At 36.2% G+C, this 16,930-nt stretch overlaps 1 protein-coding gene across 24 annotated transcripts in view; it reads left to right on the top strand.

Annotated features, from left to right (window-relative positions):
* The window catches only part of robo1 (roundabout guidance receptor 1), a 697,225-nt gene extending 680,865 nt beyond the window's left edge, over positions 1 to 16,360 (top strand). For 22 of the 24 annotated variants that reach the window (XM_087340339.1, XM_087340340.1, XM_087340336.1 and 19 more), the window contains one exon: positions 595 to 11,340. In XM_087340339.1, coding sequence (XP_087196465.1) covers positions 595 to 818 — 224 coding nt within the window. In that variant the 3' untranslated portion in view covers positions 819 to 11,340. Of the gene's footprint in view, positions 1 to 594; positions 11,341 to 14,037 lie in introns of those variants that run through there. The other 2 variants (XM_087340356.1, XM_087340355.1) reach the window with 2 other exon arrangements.
* The last annotated feature ends 570 nt before the right edge of the window (positions 16,361 to 16,930 follow it).

Here is a 16,930-nt window from a genome sequence, read left to right as displayed (position 1 = left end):
GTTGGCTACAACATTTTTTAAGAAAGAGAATAATGTTAAGATATTTGTCATGAGTGAAGAACAAGAGTCTCTGCAGAATTAGGTAACTGCACAGTTTTGCACACATATAATAGTAAACATTTCCTCACCTACAGTAAAATTCTGATCTAACAAGAACTACCAACACACAAAGTCCCTTTTGTGAATGTTTTTTTATGCGTAGTCAGTGTGGGAATGTTTCAGAATTTGTGTGTGTAAATGTGCAGCATTTATTTGAACTTCTTAGTAGTAAAATTTTTAATTTTTTTTGGATATAATATTTTTAACATTAATACGTTTAGATTTTTTTAAAATTACCACAGATCACGCTATGAAGTATGGTTGGTCACCATTGATATTTGCATTTGTAGCAGCACTTACAAATGTTTCCCAGTATTGAAAACCTTTCCTCTAAAAGAAATCAGGTGTAATGTGCCATAAGAAATAGGACAGTGTTCTGTTTATAGGTTTCCCTTAAGATTGGATTTTACAAAATAGGACCAGTCCCATGGGACTCATTATTCAGTTGTAGATGTATTCAGTAACACATCACATGGTTGTGTTTCCTGCACACAGATGATACCCCAGCATATGCCAAACCCAACTACCCCACCTCCCAGTCATCTTGCAACAACACCCTGAGTAACTCAAGCCAGCGCCATCACACACTAACCGGTAGTGGGAATGCTTTTGCAAATGGTGGCGGTTGCACTACGTCAAGCTCCAGTCCAGGTGAAACGAGTGATGCTCATACTCTCCACAACAGTGCCACTACCAACACTGCCAACCCAATGCGATAAGAAACTCACCTGTTCATTGGTTTTATGTGTATGATCTTGGTGGTCACATTGCATTGGAATATTTTGTCGATAAGTGGCAGGGCATAACTTATCCAGCTACCAAATTGTCACAGTAAGGCCTCTCATTTTATATGTGTTCGCAGTTTGAACGCCCATAAATGGTCTTGTATGATGCTTCATTTTGATATTGTCATTTCGTGATAATGCTTGTCTTCTGGGTTGTGACTCTGTTTCGGCTTATAGGTAGATACCAGTGTTATGGAGGAACATACTGTTTCCATCTTCAGGGTTGAAGTCCACACTGCATGAAAACCCAGAAGACAAACATCACCTTCACTGCCATTAGAACCTCAAAGCTCACATGCATATGACACTTTTTGCAGTCTCTGTTTTAACTCAATAAGTTGTTGTTTTGAATATTATAAATATTGTGATGTTATAGCATGACAACTTAGTGCTGAACCATCTGATACACGTGCATGAACTGGATGATAATGTTAAGTTTTAGCTAGCGATGAAAAATGTTGAGGCTGCTTTATATCTCAGCTTCATTGTGTAGTATTTGAGGTTTTCACGGCGGTGAGTCTGAAGATTGCTATCTGCTGGGTTATTGTGCCATGTAGTCTGGTAGAAGTTTACTGACGTTTCAGAGGCAGCAAACTTCTACCGGACTACATGGCGCAACAACCCAGAAGACAGCAGTCTTCAACCTTTTTTACTTGAGTGAGGAAGTTGCCACACTGGATTGTCCGTCAGCTTATCGCTCCCAATCACTCTTACTCTGCAGGAGCCCTGCCCTTGTGGTTCAGCACTAAGTTTTGGCACTATGCATTGTGCCATTGTTTTCATGTTTAAGTGAGATAAATGCTGCTCTTTCTAATACTGTTACATGTTATTTTTGTCATCTGAAAGATACATCAAATGTAAATACAGTTATGGCTGTACCCAAATTATATGGATTTTTTAAGGAGTAATATAATTTCGTAGAATGATTTTTTAATAGACTTCGATAAGAATTTGTGTTTTATAATTTATTTGATTTTTTGTACAAGAACTGCCATGCTAAAGGCTTGATGAACCATTAGTAATATGTCACATAGAGAGGTGACCGTTTACAAGTGTTGTTAGAATTACAGGAAACAGTTGCAGTTACATAGCTGAGAGTTAGGTATCTGGCAAGTGTCCAAATTCCACTTACACAGTCCTTTTATTGCCACATTGAGAGTATTGAATTACCATTACAAACCATGAATACATATAAGTGTAAATACTATTAGTTACATTCACTTTGTGGGCTCAGCAGAGACATGTGGACGCTTGTATTTTTAAATCACTTTCTGGGATGATAATGTGTGACACTGAAAAATGGGCTACGTGAATTACTGAGATGAGATTAGTATGGGAATGAGTATGTGTTTTATGAGGTCATAAAAATAACATTTTACGGATAACAGAGCTGTGGATGAAAATATCAAAAGAATGAGCTCTGGTAGAATTTCTTCCATATTTGGAAAAATATCAAAAGAAAGAAGGAAAACATGGTGAAAAGTCTCCTGACAAGATATATTGTTATGTTTTGTAATGCCATTAGGAGTTCAATGAATGAAACAATGTTAAAATTCAGTGCCATTTGCTGGAGGCATCTTAGATTTGTTTGTATGTAGGAATTTAGATTCTCACAGGGATGGTAAATTTCTACGACACTACGTCGCACCACAACCCAGAAGACACTTATCTTTTTTTTATGTGTTGCATTCAAACCCATATCAGATGTTGCATCCTACGCTGTTTAAACATTCTTCACAAGATCTTGACACTGAACTTATAACTTTCTATAATATGCTGGTTGTTTGTGGTGGGGGGGTTAGACCAACTGACAACCAGGCCTACCCATTGTCAGCTGCGTATGACTGCTTATCCAACATATTCAGGACTAGCCTTCATATCCAGTGGACTTCTTCATCTGCATTGTAAGGCTGCACCATCTGATAGTGACAAAGACCGACTTAACATGGAGTCAGAGAGAAGCAACAAAAGAAAGAAAACTATTTTTTAGCTATGAGTTCAATTTTGAGAAGGTTTGAGAGATACAGAAACATATTTTGCATACTATCCCAATGTTTGTCAGATTTCTAATTGCATACTGCTCCAGTGGATAAACTGTCAATCTTTCATCTATTTCAATGATGATATCAGTGTCTCAGAGCATGTGAGATGTGTTACAAGGATGTTGCTTAACACAAAGTTGCTACTTTCCATTGACTTGGTTCTTGAGGTGTTCATCTAACTTGGCTCCTGCATTGGGAGGAAACTGTTCCATAATTCAGAGCAAATTTTAGCAATATGATAGTAAAATGAGATCATTGTATACTTTCACCAGAGGGTCTTTCAGTGCTAGTTTATACCCATGGGTCAAGTAATCTTGCCTAAGGAAACACACACAGAAATTTTGGATTAGGTGAACAAACCATTCTATCAGATATTTATGAAAATTAATACTTATTTTGATTCCTCAAACATTCTAATGTGTTTAAGGTTTTACATGAATTGTACGAAACCGTTGGACAAAAGACAGTTAAGATATTGAGGGCGATCATTAGCGCTCGGGGGGTGGGGTGTATACTTGTTTAAACAGCACCTGCCGTCATTAATAGTGGATATTTTAATTGAAATTATGTGCTTTGTGGAAATATTTCCCAAAAATTGTCATCAGGTTTAGATGAGATTCTACCCATATTATCCCACCCTTGATATTACCAGTTGAGGAAGTTAAATAGGATGCCATCTTTCATCATTTTACAGCTCTTCAGCCTATTAAAATGATCCTTTTAGCATTGTTTGGCCGTATATCTTCAGTCGGCTTGTTTTTTCAATGGAGTGGTGCCTCCGTTTATTTGTTACCTTTGTGGTATCTTTTAATTAATTTATATTGGTGGAAAGCCTTAACTGTGGTAAATATCAAACATACTGAGAGCAGAAGAGGTTATTATACACATTTGTGGTATACAGACAGGTATGAGTAAATTGGCACAGTGGTAACATATATGACTCCTCGAGGTACCTGCTATAAGTCCTGGACAGAAATCAGCTCTCTTGGCAGATTTCATAATATTTTCATTATTGTCCATGAAAGTATGAGGCCATTACTACTTTTTTCAATATTCCTCTGACTTCATAATTTAGAATTGTCCTGTTACGTGGCATTTTACACAATAGAACCTTGGAAGTTGTTATAGCAGTGTTACATAATCAACTGAAGCAGGGTATTGCCTCATAATGGCGAAGAACAGCCAAGTAATGCAGGTTTTCACCATTTTATTTCTGCCCTCACCCCCACGACAGCCACACCCAGTGGTGCTAGACAAATGATACGATTTTAATAAAGGCCATTACATCCCCTCCATATTTACTTTAGTTTCATTATCCTAAATCTTTCATTCACTACTTAATTTCGGTAGATGGCTGTCTTCTTCAGACTCACTGTCGTGAAAACCTCAAATCCAACATAATTTCAGTGCTTTCATTGTCATTAGATATACATGAAGACCTGCAACTAATAGAATTTGTTCATGCATATTTCAACAGTTGTAAATTTTCTTGTTATCTCCCACAGACAAAATGTTGTCATAGTGGCTCATATAGTTTCAGTTGATTGGCTTGTGTTATCCAGTGACCATAAGGCTACTTTAACAGACCCAGTTTGTTTAGGCACTTCCCTAAATTTCACCCAAGGTTAGAAATATATTGTTTCTGATATGTTGTGATCTAAAGGTTGGACAGAATGACAGCATCCCATTATTACAACAGTGACTCATAATTTCTGAATAGTTTGTCACCTGTGGCTGGCCAATTAATGAATTTATTTAGTGTAACATGGAACGTGTGTGGGAAAGTGATGTATAGATACTGGAAAATGGCTGTTATGTTCATTTTTCTGATTTAGGCACGACCAATGTGTCATAACACACAACAGCCTCAATCGCCTGTCAAAATGCCAATAACGTTTGAGAAGCATTTGTAAGTAAATGTATACTACATTCAGTCCTGGATTTCTTTAACATTATTATCCTGTGTGTATATTTCACACTCTGGTATATACTAATTGTTCCATGGAACTGGATCTGTGCCATATGAATTAATTGAAGTCTGTCCTAAGTGGGGCTTCACTTCAAAGGTTTCCTATTGCTTTGTAAGATCAGATGCTTCACTTGTTTTAAGGGCATAGTGAATTGGTCCAGTGTCATGGTAATACTCTTACTCGGTGTCCTACGTGAGCGATTAAATGCGAGCGGTGCGAGTTGCGTGGGTGAAGCGGAAATATCAAACTGGCTGTTTGTGTGGCGCTGACCTAGGTTACAGCGAAGAGGTCAGGAGAGGGAAGCGGCCAAAGTCTGAGATCAAATATTTTGATATTTTCACGCGAGTCGCTGTGCTGGCCAGTAAGGTGCATGCGCAGGAAGGCTGTGTGCTTCTATTGGGGTGTCTCACGCAGGACACAACAAGCGATTCCCCGCTTCATATGACACCCCATGCTGCTTATGGAGCTCGGGTAGCTCGCTTGTTATCGCTTACATAGGACATTGCCTTAAGGACACCTCAGATTTTAAACTGAAGTTATTTTGTTTCATCTTCATCGTGATCTCATCTCACTCCCTAAATATTATATTTAAACTCAGAGTGGTTATTCTGCTGTTGGTGAAATTTTATATTTTAGAAGTTCTTGCTAATGTTGAAACAAACTTAATATTGTTTGGGATTTCAGGTTCCCATGGTGGCAAGTGTGAAGTTGACTATCTACTGGGATGATGCACCATGTAGTCTGATAGCAGTTTACCAATATTTTAGAGGTGCTTGATGCCTCCATCATGAGGGCATGTGTTGATCTCCAAGCCTTTGATGACCACACCCCTCTCAACTTGAGCCTGTCTTTTATAGAATGAGTTATTGATGTGGCAAGTAGAGGCCAAGCGAGAAGTGTCGGCACTTGCACAAAGGACTGATTTTTGTCGTATGAGATGGACCTGTCCGAAGCAAGCGCTAGAGGGGAGTCAGCTTCAGTTGGTTTGTGGCTCTAGCCATGTTTAGATCTGTGTGTCACCGCAGCTGAGGCTGTGTGACCCTCACTACTACTGAACTCCCCTCTTCTCAGCTTACACATCACGCATTTAGGTGCCACTACTACTCGCATGACCTCTACTCTGAGAGGCCCAAGGATGAACTTAGGTATCTCCATTATACATTATTAAGTCTAAATATAATGAAACATACGAAGAAATAAATAATGGTATATATTGAAGATGCTGATGTAATGATGTGTCCTATTGACTTGATGGTGGAGGCAGCAAGCACCTCTGAAGTGTCACTGATCTTCTGCCAGACTGCATGGCACTGCATTTCAGAAGACAGTCATCTTTAAATTGAATATTGCTTTAAATTGCGCAACATGTTTGCAGAATCAGTATATTTGCTAACTGCAGACGGTTTCTTCAGCCTCAGACTTCAAGCATCCACTGTTTTTAATTTGTGTATATGGGAAAGTTATTAAATTTCCCACTTAAGAGATCCATGACTGCTTCCAAATTGCCATTACGTTGTGTGAAGTATGTATTTTGTGTTACTTTTTAATATTTTTTTGTCTAATTTGTTTTAAATATGCAGTTGTATTGGGCTTTGATGAGTGTTAAGACATTAGCGATTTAACTATTCATGAAATTTCCCTTTTGGCCTTTATGTTGCCAACCAGTGTCCTTCGGGGCATAAATTCTGCAGTTAGCAAGATACTGCTGTATATATGGGTACAGCTCTACATGCATAGTATTTAAATACAAACAGAATAGGTTGAGAGATATCTCAGAAAAGAAGTTGCAGCCTCTAATAAGACGAATATTTTGTATTTTCCTTTTCCTTCACGTTTTCAAGGTAATTAAAGTTAACTCCATGTAGATATGTATACAAAGCATGTATTATTCCATGCTAACTTCAGTTTTGGATGATGTTGAAGAGTGAAGAAGACTGTAATAGAAAAGTTGTAATGTAAAGTGTAAATCAAAAACATTGTTTATTAGTATCCATGCAAATTATCATTGTATATAGTGTCTGGTTAATTAATTATATGGTATGTGAAGGGTAGATATCTGGAAGATTGTGGTAGATTGGAGTTCCAGAATTTTTGGGAAAAAGTTCCATGTACCAGGATTTGCCCATCTTCCAGAACCAGTTTGGTCATAATGGTTTGTTATATTTATTGTACAGGAATATGGAATTTAAATCCCCATATTGTAGGGCTGTCAGTTCTGGTGTTTAATGGTATTCTACTGCGATGTACTGTCAGCTGGACCATGGCAAATAAAGGTTTAACATCTAGTCACTCTCAGCTCCAGTTGCCAAATGCACAAATTATTCTAAACTATGTGAATAATTATTCTTGTCACCTTGATATGGTGTATATGAGCCACGTGGAAGGCATACCCGCCTTTCCTAAAAAATATAAGCCTTTAAAGTCTGTAATGCTTGTGTACATCAAAGCAAGTGAGTTTATATACATTGTATAAGTGCATCCTTTTTAAATGAAGAAAGTTTATAATTCTGAATGACTGGGGTGAATAGATGACTGTGGGGTTATTAGTACATGTATCACATATCTGGTAGATAGTTACTATAGGTGTAAACTGAAATTGTACATAACTGAGCAGGAAGTAATTTGTAGGTCTGTGTTACATTTCACTCGTCTCCCATTCCTTTGATCCACGTACATCAGAATTCCATGTGGTGCTCTCACCCTTTGTGCACACAACTTTTTGATATGAATTTTATTCATCCTTTTTTAAAACATTGGTGTTATTTATGTAGCATGTATAAAGGGTCCACTCAGCCCTGATTTTCATTGAGATGAAATTATAGGCCATAAGGAAGCCGTCCTATTACAGGTAGTGCATTGTGTGACAGGATTCTCAGTTTGTCATTACCCATGTGCATCATCTTTACCATCATCCATTGCATTCTCAGTCCCCCATATAATCATTCTACCAACTTATTACTTTCTATATAGGATTTGAGATTTTCACAGTGGTGAGAATGAAGATTTCTGTCTTCTGGGTTGCGCTGTGTAGTCTGGTCAATGTTTACCAATGTTTCAAAGGTCATACTGCCTCCATCATCAGGGCGATATATTCATCGCCCTGATGACGGAGGCAGTATAACCTCTGAAACGTTGGTAAACATTGACCAGACTACACAGCGCCACAACCCAGAAGACAGAAATCTTCAAACAAATAGTTGTATCCACTGAATATTTATTTGAAATGTTTGCAAAATTCTCCCCACCACTTCTTCTCAGTGACTGCACTCATATAATAAGAGGGAAATATCTAGGGACAAGAAAGTAGATCAGAATGCATCATAATAGAAAGGCCATTTTCAGTATTTGGGAAAGTATACTCTAAATGTTTGTATCCTTGAAATGTGGTTTGTTTTAACATAACACAAAAGTGTTATCATGAAAAATCTGTAGACGCGTTTCTTCCATCATTAAAAATTTCATGTTCTGAAGCACAGTGATGCTTCAGATTTGTATAAAACAAACTTGTGTAATAGCCATGGTATTATCCAGATAAAAAATTGTTAACAAAAGATTTTTTGTTATGTATTAACTCAGCTGCTATCTCCAAACCTTTGTCATGAATGTGCACACATGTTTTGCTCTTAAAAGCTGTTTTTACTTTTGAAATTAATCTGAAATAATCAGAAAGGAATTTGTATTTTTGAATTAGACTAATTTTTCCTCCAGAAATTTTCTCAGCTAATTTGTGTTAATATACCATGCAGTCCTTTTGCTATATAAAGTGTCATAAGTAAGTTGCAGTCTGAGATATATTCTCTCTTCATAAGGATGTCGTATAATAACTAGATATCAAAAGCAAGAGTTTGATGTAGTGGTGTGGTCAAACAGAAGCTCATCTAAATAATATTTAAAACTTCAGTCTGTGTTTCAAAGAAAAAACAGTGCTTCTCCATTTAAACATTAGTTAATTAATGATTTATGGAAACTGTGGGTAAAATGCTAAGGTACTGATTGTTAAAGGATGTAGTACTTCCAGTTGCCACTGTTCTTTAAAGGGTAAGTAGTATGTTTTGTTACCATTTGACTTTATATAAGTAATGACCTTAATGCAAGATGATCTGTAGGTCCAGGACATTGCCAACATTCTTGGAGCAAAATTGATCTCTCTTTATATATCTAGCATTCAGCACTAAACACTAGGTCAGGCCTGCACAACTTGAAAGTATAATTGGGCCAAAATGTAAACTATGTAAGTGCTTTGGGCTGCAGTCTTTTATTTTTTGTATAATAATTACATTAGTCAAAAGTATTTGAAGATTTTGTATTAATTGTATGTAAATAAATACACGAATGTGTTTTATTAATTATTGCATTAATTACTATTTAAATTTATAAGAGCATGAATTCAGTAACTAACAAGTTTTTATTAATACTTTGGTTATTAGAAAGTACAAACTTTTATGATAGGATTGGTAACGTTCAAGAATGTTAGGTTTTATTGTACTTGATTCATTTTGAAAGATGATTTTTCAGGGACCTGTATACAATTGAGCCAATCACCCCTGGGCCAGAAAAAATCTTTCTGGGAGCCGCATGTTGTGCAGGTCTGCACTAGGTCACTAGTTGTTTTAATAACATTCTATCTGTCCAAAGGAGAGTGTAAAAGCACTGTAAAGTAACTAATCATTATGTAAATACACATCAGAATGAAGATAAACTTTTTATACCAACATATTTGTTCAAAAAGAATTTAACTCTATACTGACTTCTTCCATCTTTCAAATTCAGGATCTGTATTTAATATGCAGTGTAACTCATTTGTAAAGTTATTTCCCTGAAGAGACATTGAATGAATTTGCAATGGCTGTCAAGAAGTTGAAGTCTGAGTCATCTGACAAGGTGAAACTGAATGTCATTTGTTATTTATCCTATGCACAATATTTTTAATGCAGGGTGCCACTGAACTATTACATGTATCTTACCAACATTTTAACAAGAAGTGGATAACACATTTCTCTGTTTTTCTCAGCTGATATGTACTAACACCTATACCTCCATCAACTATGACTTGACCTAACTAGATGTTTATACATGACAGTTAATCTCTCTGGGGGACTGAACCTCTTTCTAATGTTGAAGGAGGGTCTGCAACTTGTAAATTGTACATGTATGTGGCACTCCAAGCTAAGTAACTGAGTAACTAATATTTATGAAATAGCCCTCAACACTGAATGGTTTTTTAAATTATATTTTACATATAAAAGTTCACAAGGTTCTTCTAGTCACTATACAGCTATGAAATATTTTATTTTCAATGGAGTAATTCAGATAATGTGGTCATATCATGTTTCTCTAGGTGGATCCTGTCACAATACCATTCAGCTGGTTTTGTTATTGTAACTCTTGTAGCACAAGCTGTTTATTGTATGAAAGTGGGTTCAGCATATTCAAGTTACATTTTATTTTGTCAGTGAAACTGATTTAGTTTCCATGGTAGCTGCTGGATGTCTGTGAAAGGTGGATTGTTCCTTTTTTCTGTCACATAGCACAACATAAAACATTTCAGCTCTTAGGCCAGCAGTGAATGGGTTAAATAAGACTTAATCAAAATTATGTAATTCCCATAGCCTGTTTCTGATATGCTGACAACATGAAAATGGTTTTAATCTTCACATCTCTCTAAGAACTCTTTAATATAAATCTAACCAAGGTGAGACAGTAGTTGGTGGAAATATGTTTAGCTGGGAAAAACTAAATTACTCTGGATAGGATGTGCCTAATTTTCCACTACAAATCCCACAGGACTGTTAAGGGATTGAAGCCAGCAGGTATAATCTATCATCAGTTGAACAGCATTTCCATCTGATCGTGTAGACATTTATTTAATCCATGTAAATATTCTTGTTTAGTTGATTATAAAGCACCAAACGTGATTTTGCAACAGTACATGGAACTTTCCAGTATACAATTCATTTACTAAAAGACAAAGTATGTCCTCTAACCATAAACATCTGAATTTGAATGAGACTTATTTTTGGATGTGAATCCAAATTGGAGTGTGGATATGGGTACTCTGATCCATTTTTTCACATTTTATGAGGCAATATTTGTACACAGTGTAGTAACAACACAAAGTTTAATTAGCTTAGATAAGACAGTTTTGACTTACCTCAACCAGTTGTCTTTGGTTGTATTTTTTATATTTACTATGTTACTGGAGTTGTGGACAGTTTTTTTTTTTATTTACAGACATCCTGTAGTGGACTTACTCTAATTTTTAAATATCAGACCATGTGTCAACCATATCATCTTTCTGTACATAATTCTAGGTTATGTATAGCGGTGTAATTAATATTGATAGAACTGTATGCCATTATGATAGCAGAGTTTGTTATTTGCACGTCCATATTCTGTAAATACTGTTATTTATTTGTAATAGAAATAATAACCAGTCTTTTTAAATTCCTTATGTTTCATCCACCAAAATAGAAAATTATAGTTGTTTCTATTGGATGGTGAAGTAGTGGTCTTAAGCTCAGTGACTGCAAAGATACAACAATCTTGTGCTCTTAATTGTTCATGAAAACGATACAGGAACGATTTCTCTTAATAAAATGTTATGATAGTAACAGAACTTGTATTTATTGATACTACCATTGGAAACGGTAGCTTTTCTCCTGCATGACTATGTCTTGTGTATGCTCTGTTATGGTTCAGCTCTTTGGTACAAGGTCAACTTTATCTGACAAGAAAGTTCACACATTTGTGGACCTAATGGGCAGTTCAGTACACTTGAGGCATATCTCAAAGTTAAATTAAAGCCCCAGTTGCAAATTTGCCTTGCTTATTATGATGAACCTAATTTTAATATCCATTATTGCAAGAAGGAATTGATTGAAGCCATACATAATTATGAAGCTCTTTAAGACCTAGTACAGGTAAGCCAGAAGAAAAATGGCCCAAGTATTCTGGTAACTTAGTTTCATGCTGCTTCTTGACTACTTCCATGGTACAAAATCTTGATCAATGAATACTATGGGTCCAACTAATCTAAAATTCAAAGTAGTGGTCAAAGCATTGCTTTTGTTTTTGCAGGTTGGGAATTCTGTCCTCCATACTCTAGTAAAGCACCAATACTTTTAGGGTAAAGTTAGTTGGTAGATTGTTATTTTGTAGGATTTTTTTATACCATATTCTACATCCATCATATTGTTACACTTAGTTTGGTAAACGTGTGGATGGGAAGGTGTTGGCCAGTAGAAGTAAGAGAAAGATTGGGGTGGCTTAGCAGGGAGGAAGGGATTATTCCCAAAGGCAGGCGTGGAAGTGGATTTTTCACTCTGGTCCACATGTTTTGCTGGATTATAGATCCACTGGTCATGCTGTAGTAACTCTTAAGAAATTTCTTGTTATGGAGGAAATGTTTACCATTTAATGTATAACCGTCCGTCATTGGTCATCACACTTAAGGAAGTAGGTCTTAGACATGCCATAAAATGTAAAAGCTTTTGTATGTACTGGTATTCATCAACTTTTGCTTTTAGAACCAACTTTTAAGAGCAGCTGTCCAAGGCAAAAGAAAGAAATGTTCATGGGTACGTGGTGTTTTCTAATGTCAACATTCTTGGAACCTCTTCAAAATGCCTTTGTATATGGTGGACATTAATGAAATACAAAGAAAAGTGTTCTTGCTTCTATGCTATGTTATGTGTGGACTACTATTGATCAGTTTTGTCAACAGTAAAATGAGTGGTCCTGTCCCGCGCGGTCTGAGGCATCATGCTTCGGACCGGCGATATGGAAAGCACGCTGGTTCGAGTCTCAGGGGAGAAGAAATTTTCTCATGAGCTTTCGACCAGTGTATGGGACCGGTGCCAACCCAGCATCGTGAGGAAATTGGGGAGCTACAATGAGTAGCGTAATCCGGTCAGGAAAGCTAGCAATGGCTGGGGGTTTGTCGTGCTAACCACACGTCGCCCTATATCTGGTTGGATGATCGTTCACCTCTGCTTAGGCATGTGAGTGTGAGGCCAGCAGTCAAGCTAGTTGGCTTTGGCTCTCTGGAGCTGTTACGCCACGGATTTAATTTTTAAAATGAGTGGTCCTATATAGTGTTAATATCTTCATACTCTGAATTAACATGCATCTTTATACCCATGTTATCTGAAATGTGCATGAATGCCTTGACAGAAAACAGAGGTGACCTGAATTCTGAGCAGTAGCAGGAGAGTATGATTAACCTAACATTCACAGAGTTCTGGCATTATAGCAGAATGGTCGGTCTCAAGCCAGTACTTTTGGCACAGGACACCAGCCCCTTACCAATGACCACTATTACTTAAATGGTACAAAACATTAATATGAGCCAAGTCTTGACTTGTTAGACTCTTAACAGTTTCTTTACAAGTGGGATCTTAAAACATTCATGTCATCATCGTGTACACACTCCTGCCAAACAAATTACATTTTATGTGGAACCTGTAAAAATTTAGCATATTTATTTCAGTTATACCAAATTTCACATGTCTGCTTTCAGAGCTTCATCAATTATAACCATAAAATTAAAAGTACATACTGTTTGCAAGGCTGTAAAAAATATGTGGAAATGAAGAGAAGAGATTGGCGCCAGATAGGTGAAATTGGAGGACCACATCAAACCAGTCGAAAGACCAATGACAAACAAACAAAACTGTTTGCAACTGCAATCTTGAAACTTGCAAGGAATGCAGGAAGTCTGAAGTGTTAAGGGCTACTGCATAGCAGACGCTATCTTTCCTCCTTCAACCCACTTCCTCACACAAGTCTCAAGATTACAATTGTAAACAGTACCATGTTGTTGTTTCCCATTTTAAATACAGTTAATACATATAAATTTCATACATGCAATTTTAAAAGAGCATACACATTATTAAACTTTTGTGCCTATGTTGAAATTCCTTATAATTGAAAATTTGTCGAGGAAGTGATGTACAGAATATTGTTACATGACATGCCCTTCCTCTTATTACTATATAATATCGAAATAGAAACTACCATAATTTTTTGTGCTTACAGATTCTGTGGAACCTTAAAATGTGCCAAGTTAAGGAAAATAATTTTTTAATGTTTGTAATTTTGTTAGATTTAAATAATAATAAAAACTTTGTCATGAATTTACAGTGTACAGAAGGTGAATGAAGAAGCCTGAGGTTTCTCTCTGGGCCCAATAAATCATCATACACTGCCTCGTGGGTGAGACATCAGAGAAATATTACAAGAGTTACCAGTGAAAGAAACTTGTCTACAAGACCTGTGTGTATTGATTGCTATGCATTTCATGGAGTTAAACAACATGTTGATTTATTCTGAATCCTGTAGAGGAGAGGTTCATTGAATAGTGAGTGGTTTATCAGGATGAATGCAAGTGGAAGTAGGTATAGCCTATTTCAAGGTACTGTCATGGTGGGGAAATGAAGAAAACCATAGAACATTTCGATCAAAGAATATTGTTTGTAGGTGAAATTTGAACTGGGTGTGTTTACTACTAAATTAATTGGCTCTGTTCTAGTGAGTGTTTTGTCCTTATCTACTTAGGGGTTAAAGTCTGGCCACAGCCTTATAGTATTTGGTTTAAATCCCCTGTTCCTATATGACAAATGTTAACATGTATGGGGAACCAATGAAGTGAATGAAATCTGCATTGTAAAACAAATATGACAATTCAGGAATGAGATTCTGTCTTACACCATTTCAGTTTTTAGTGCTTCCATTTCTAGGATTACTAATTTTATCAAATATAGGGAGAGGCATTCATGAACATTCATTTGACACAAAAATTAATTACATACTTAGAGTAGATTCTAAGATGCATCTCACCCCCTGTTCTTACAACCCAAAGGTTCAACACCTGTAATATTAAAATCTACAATTGGCCACCATTTTGAGCCACTTCAGTCCATTTCCCTAATATTCATTTGATTATTTTCCGATGTCCTCTATCTTACAAATACCCATTAATTCCCATCACTTACAGCCACTATGCATTTAGTCTTCCCCCGTTTTTGTTTTCCAGTAGGTGTCAATGTATTAGTTGTTCAGTTATCTTTTCCACTTTTTCTGTATACCCATCAAATTTTATATTTGAAAATTTTAAAAGTAAATAAACAATGTGAAATCTCGGTATAGCGCGTATATTTTATTAGAGTGTATGTTGATATTTTTAGAGTGTGTAATTCCTGCCACTGTTGAGATGCAGAAAATGAAGTTACACAATTGTTTTGTCATTCTTACCACATTATTACTGTTATTTTCTGTAACTTTATCTGCTTTGGGCACTTCAAAGGGAGTGTCATATTCATTATCTTTTATAATACTATTCCAAAACTGCTGTGCCATAGTACACTGATGTACTGCCACAAGGTTACAGGTGAGCTACAAAGTTATGAAAAGTATAATATCTTATCTTCTGTAATTAGAATTTATAATACACACACAGACACACACTGGTTCATCATTGATAGTTTTAACATGTGCTATGTTTTTATTTTCATATGCCTTTATTCTTATAGGACAAGGATTTGTATGTAGATACATGTTTATGGTCACATACAGTTTTATACCCCTTTTTTGTGAGGTGAAATTTTATGGTGTGCTATCATGTGTCTTTGACAAATTAGAGTGTGCTGCAGGTGAAAAAGATTACAGAATATTACTCAATAATACTCATTACTTGTTTGTCTTTTACATTTCCATTCTTCATTGCTGCCACTCAGATGCTACATGATTGTAGTTCTGGTGTTTGTATTAATACAGAGTTCATTTCCTTCTGTATTCAATCTGACTAGTACAAGGAGCATTAATTTCTTTCTTTGTCTCAGTTACCTTTATTTTTATCTTTTATAACTGTTATATGCTTATTAACTTATTAATGAATAATCATAAGTACATCAAGCTCCTTGAAAATAAAATCTGTGGACTTCTTGCTGCCAGAGATTTTTTCAGCTCAATTAGGTAACCAATTAAGCTTTTATTTTCTGGCAGGACATATCAATGTAGATCAAACAGTATATCCAAAGAAGTGGTGTGATGGGGCCTGTTGTATTCAGGTGCCATGTATTACAAATTTTAACTTTGTTTATTATCATGAAAAAGGTTCTTCATCACTGCAGACAGAATTCACTGTTTCCATATTGCTAGTCACTGTTTATTTTATCCATTAACATCAGTATAATTACTGTACTAAGTTGCCAACTCTCACTTGCAAGAGGATTATTGATATGTTAATTCCTTTGCACAGCTGTTAACTAATATGCAAAGGGTTTTGTGTCAGGGAAGTAATGGCACCAAGTTATTGACTTGTGATATATTTGCTTTTTTTGGAAATGGTTTTATGTATAGGAGGTGTTCCCCCACTGGCATCTTCCACTGATTGTATCAGTTCTTGTATAAACCCACATGTATATTATTTCAGTTTAATAAAATTGTTTACTTTTATGAATGAAGAGTATTACTTTACATTGTTCAGTCAGTTTAATCTTCCTCTAAGTTCAGAAGGGAATGTAACAAACTTTTCGTCCATATATATGCAAATTTATTATTTCTATTTCTAATTATTTATTTTATATAAGTGATTAGATGTATCAAACATGGACAGAAGTGCATGTGCATAAACCTACAGCACCAAAAATGGAGACAGTTTGTTTCTCCAAAACATTTGTATCTACCTACAAGTTTTATGTTATGTATTAACCCAGAACATTGTTAAGAGTAAGAAGATAATGAAAAATTGTGCTGCCCACACATATTGAAATAGAACAGCAGACAACTACAGCATGATATGTGAAGGTCAGTAAATATTATGAAGGTATCACCACCTTGTCGAAGGCAATCTGCCGGGTGAGGAGGCTTGCGTGCTCAAATGACCCTTAGGGCTATGCCGGCCTGAGCTTCGGCTCATGGTAGGGTCACCCAAGCCGGACAGGTCTAAGGAGATGCGCTAGACTAAGAGTGATACCCTGGTCCTCCAGGTTGGGGGTTGGGTGTAGGGCTAACAACCTTTCACCTTTAAAAAAAA

The sequence above is a fragment of the Zootermopsis nevadensis genome, unplaced genomic scaffold (genome assembly GCF_977971745.1).
Source record: "Zootermopsis nevadensis isolate Lab colony 2312 unplaced genomic scaffold, Znev_1.0 Znev_ptg000061l, whole genome shotgun sequence".
NCBI lineage: Eukaryota > Metazoa > Arthropoda > Insecta > Blattodea > Termopsidae > Zootermopsis > Zootermopsis nevadensis.
Note: the sequence above shows the minus strand (reverse complement) of the source record. Positions and strands in the feature narration are given on the sequence as shown.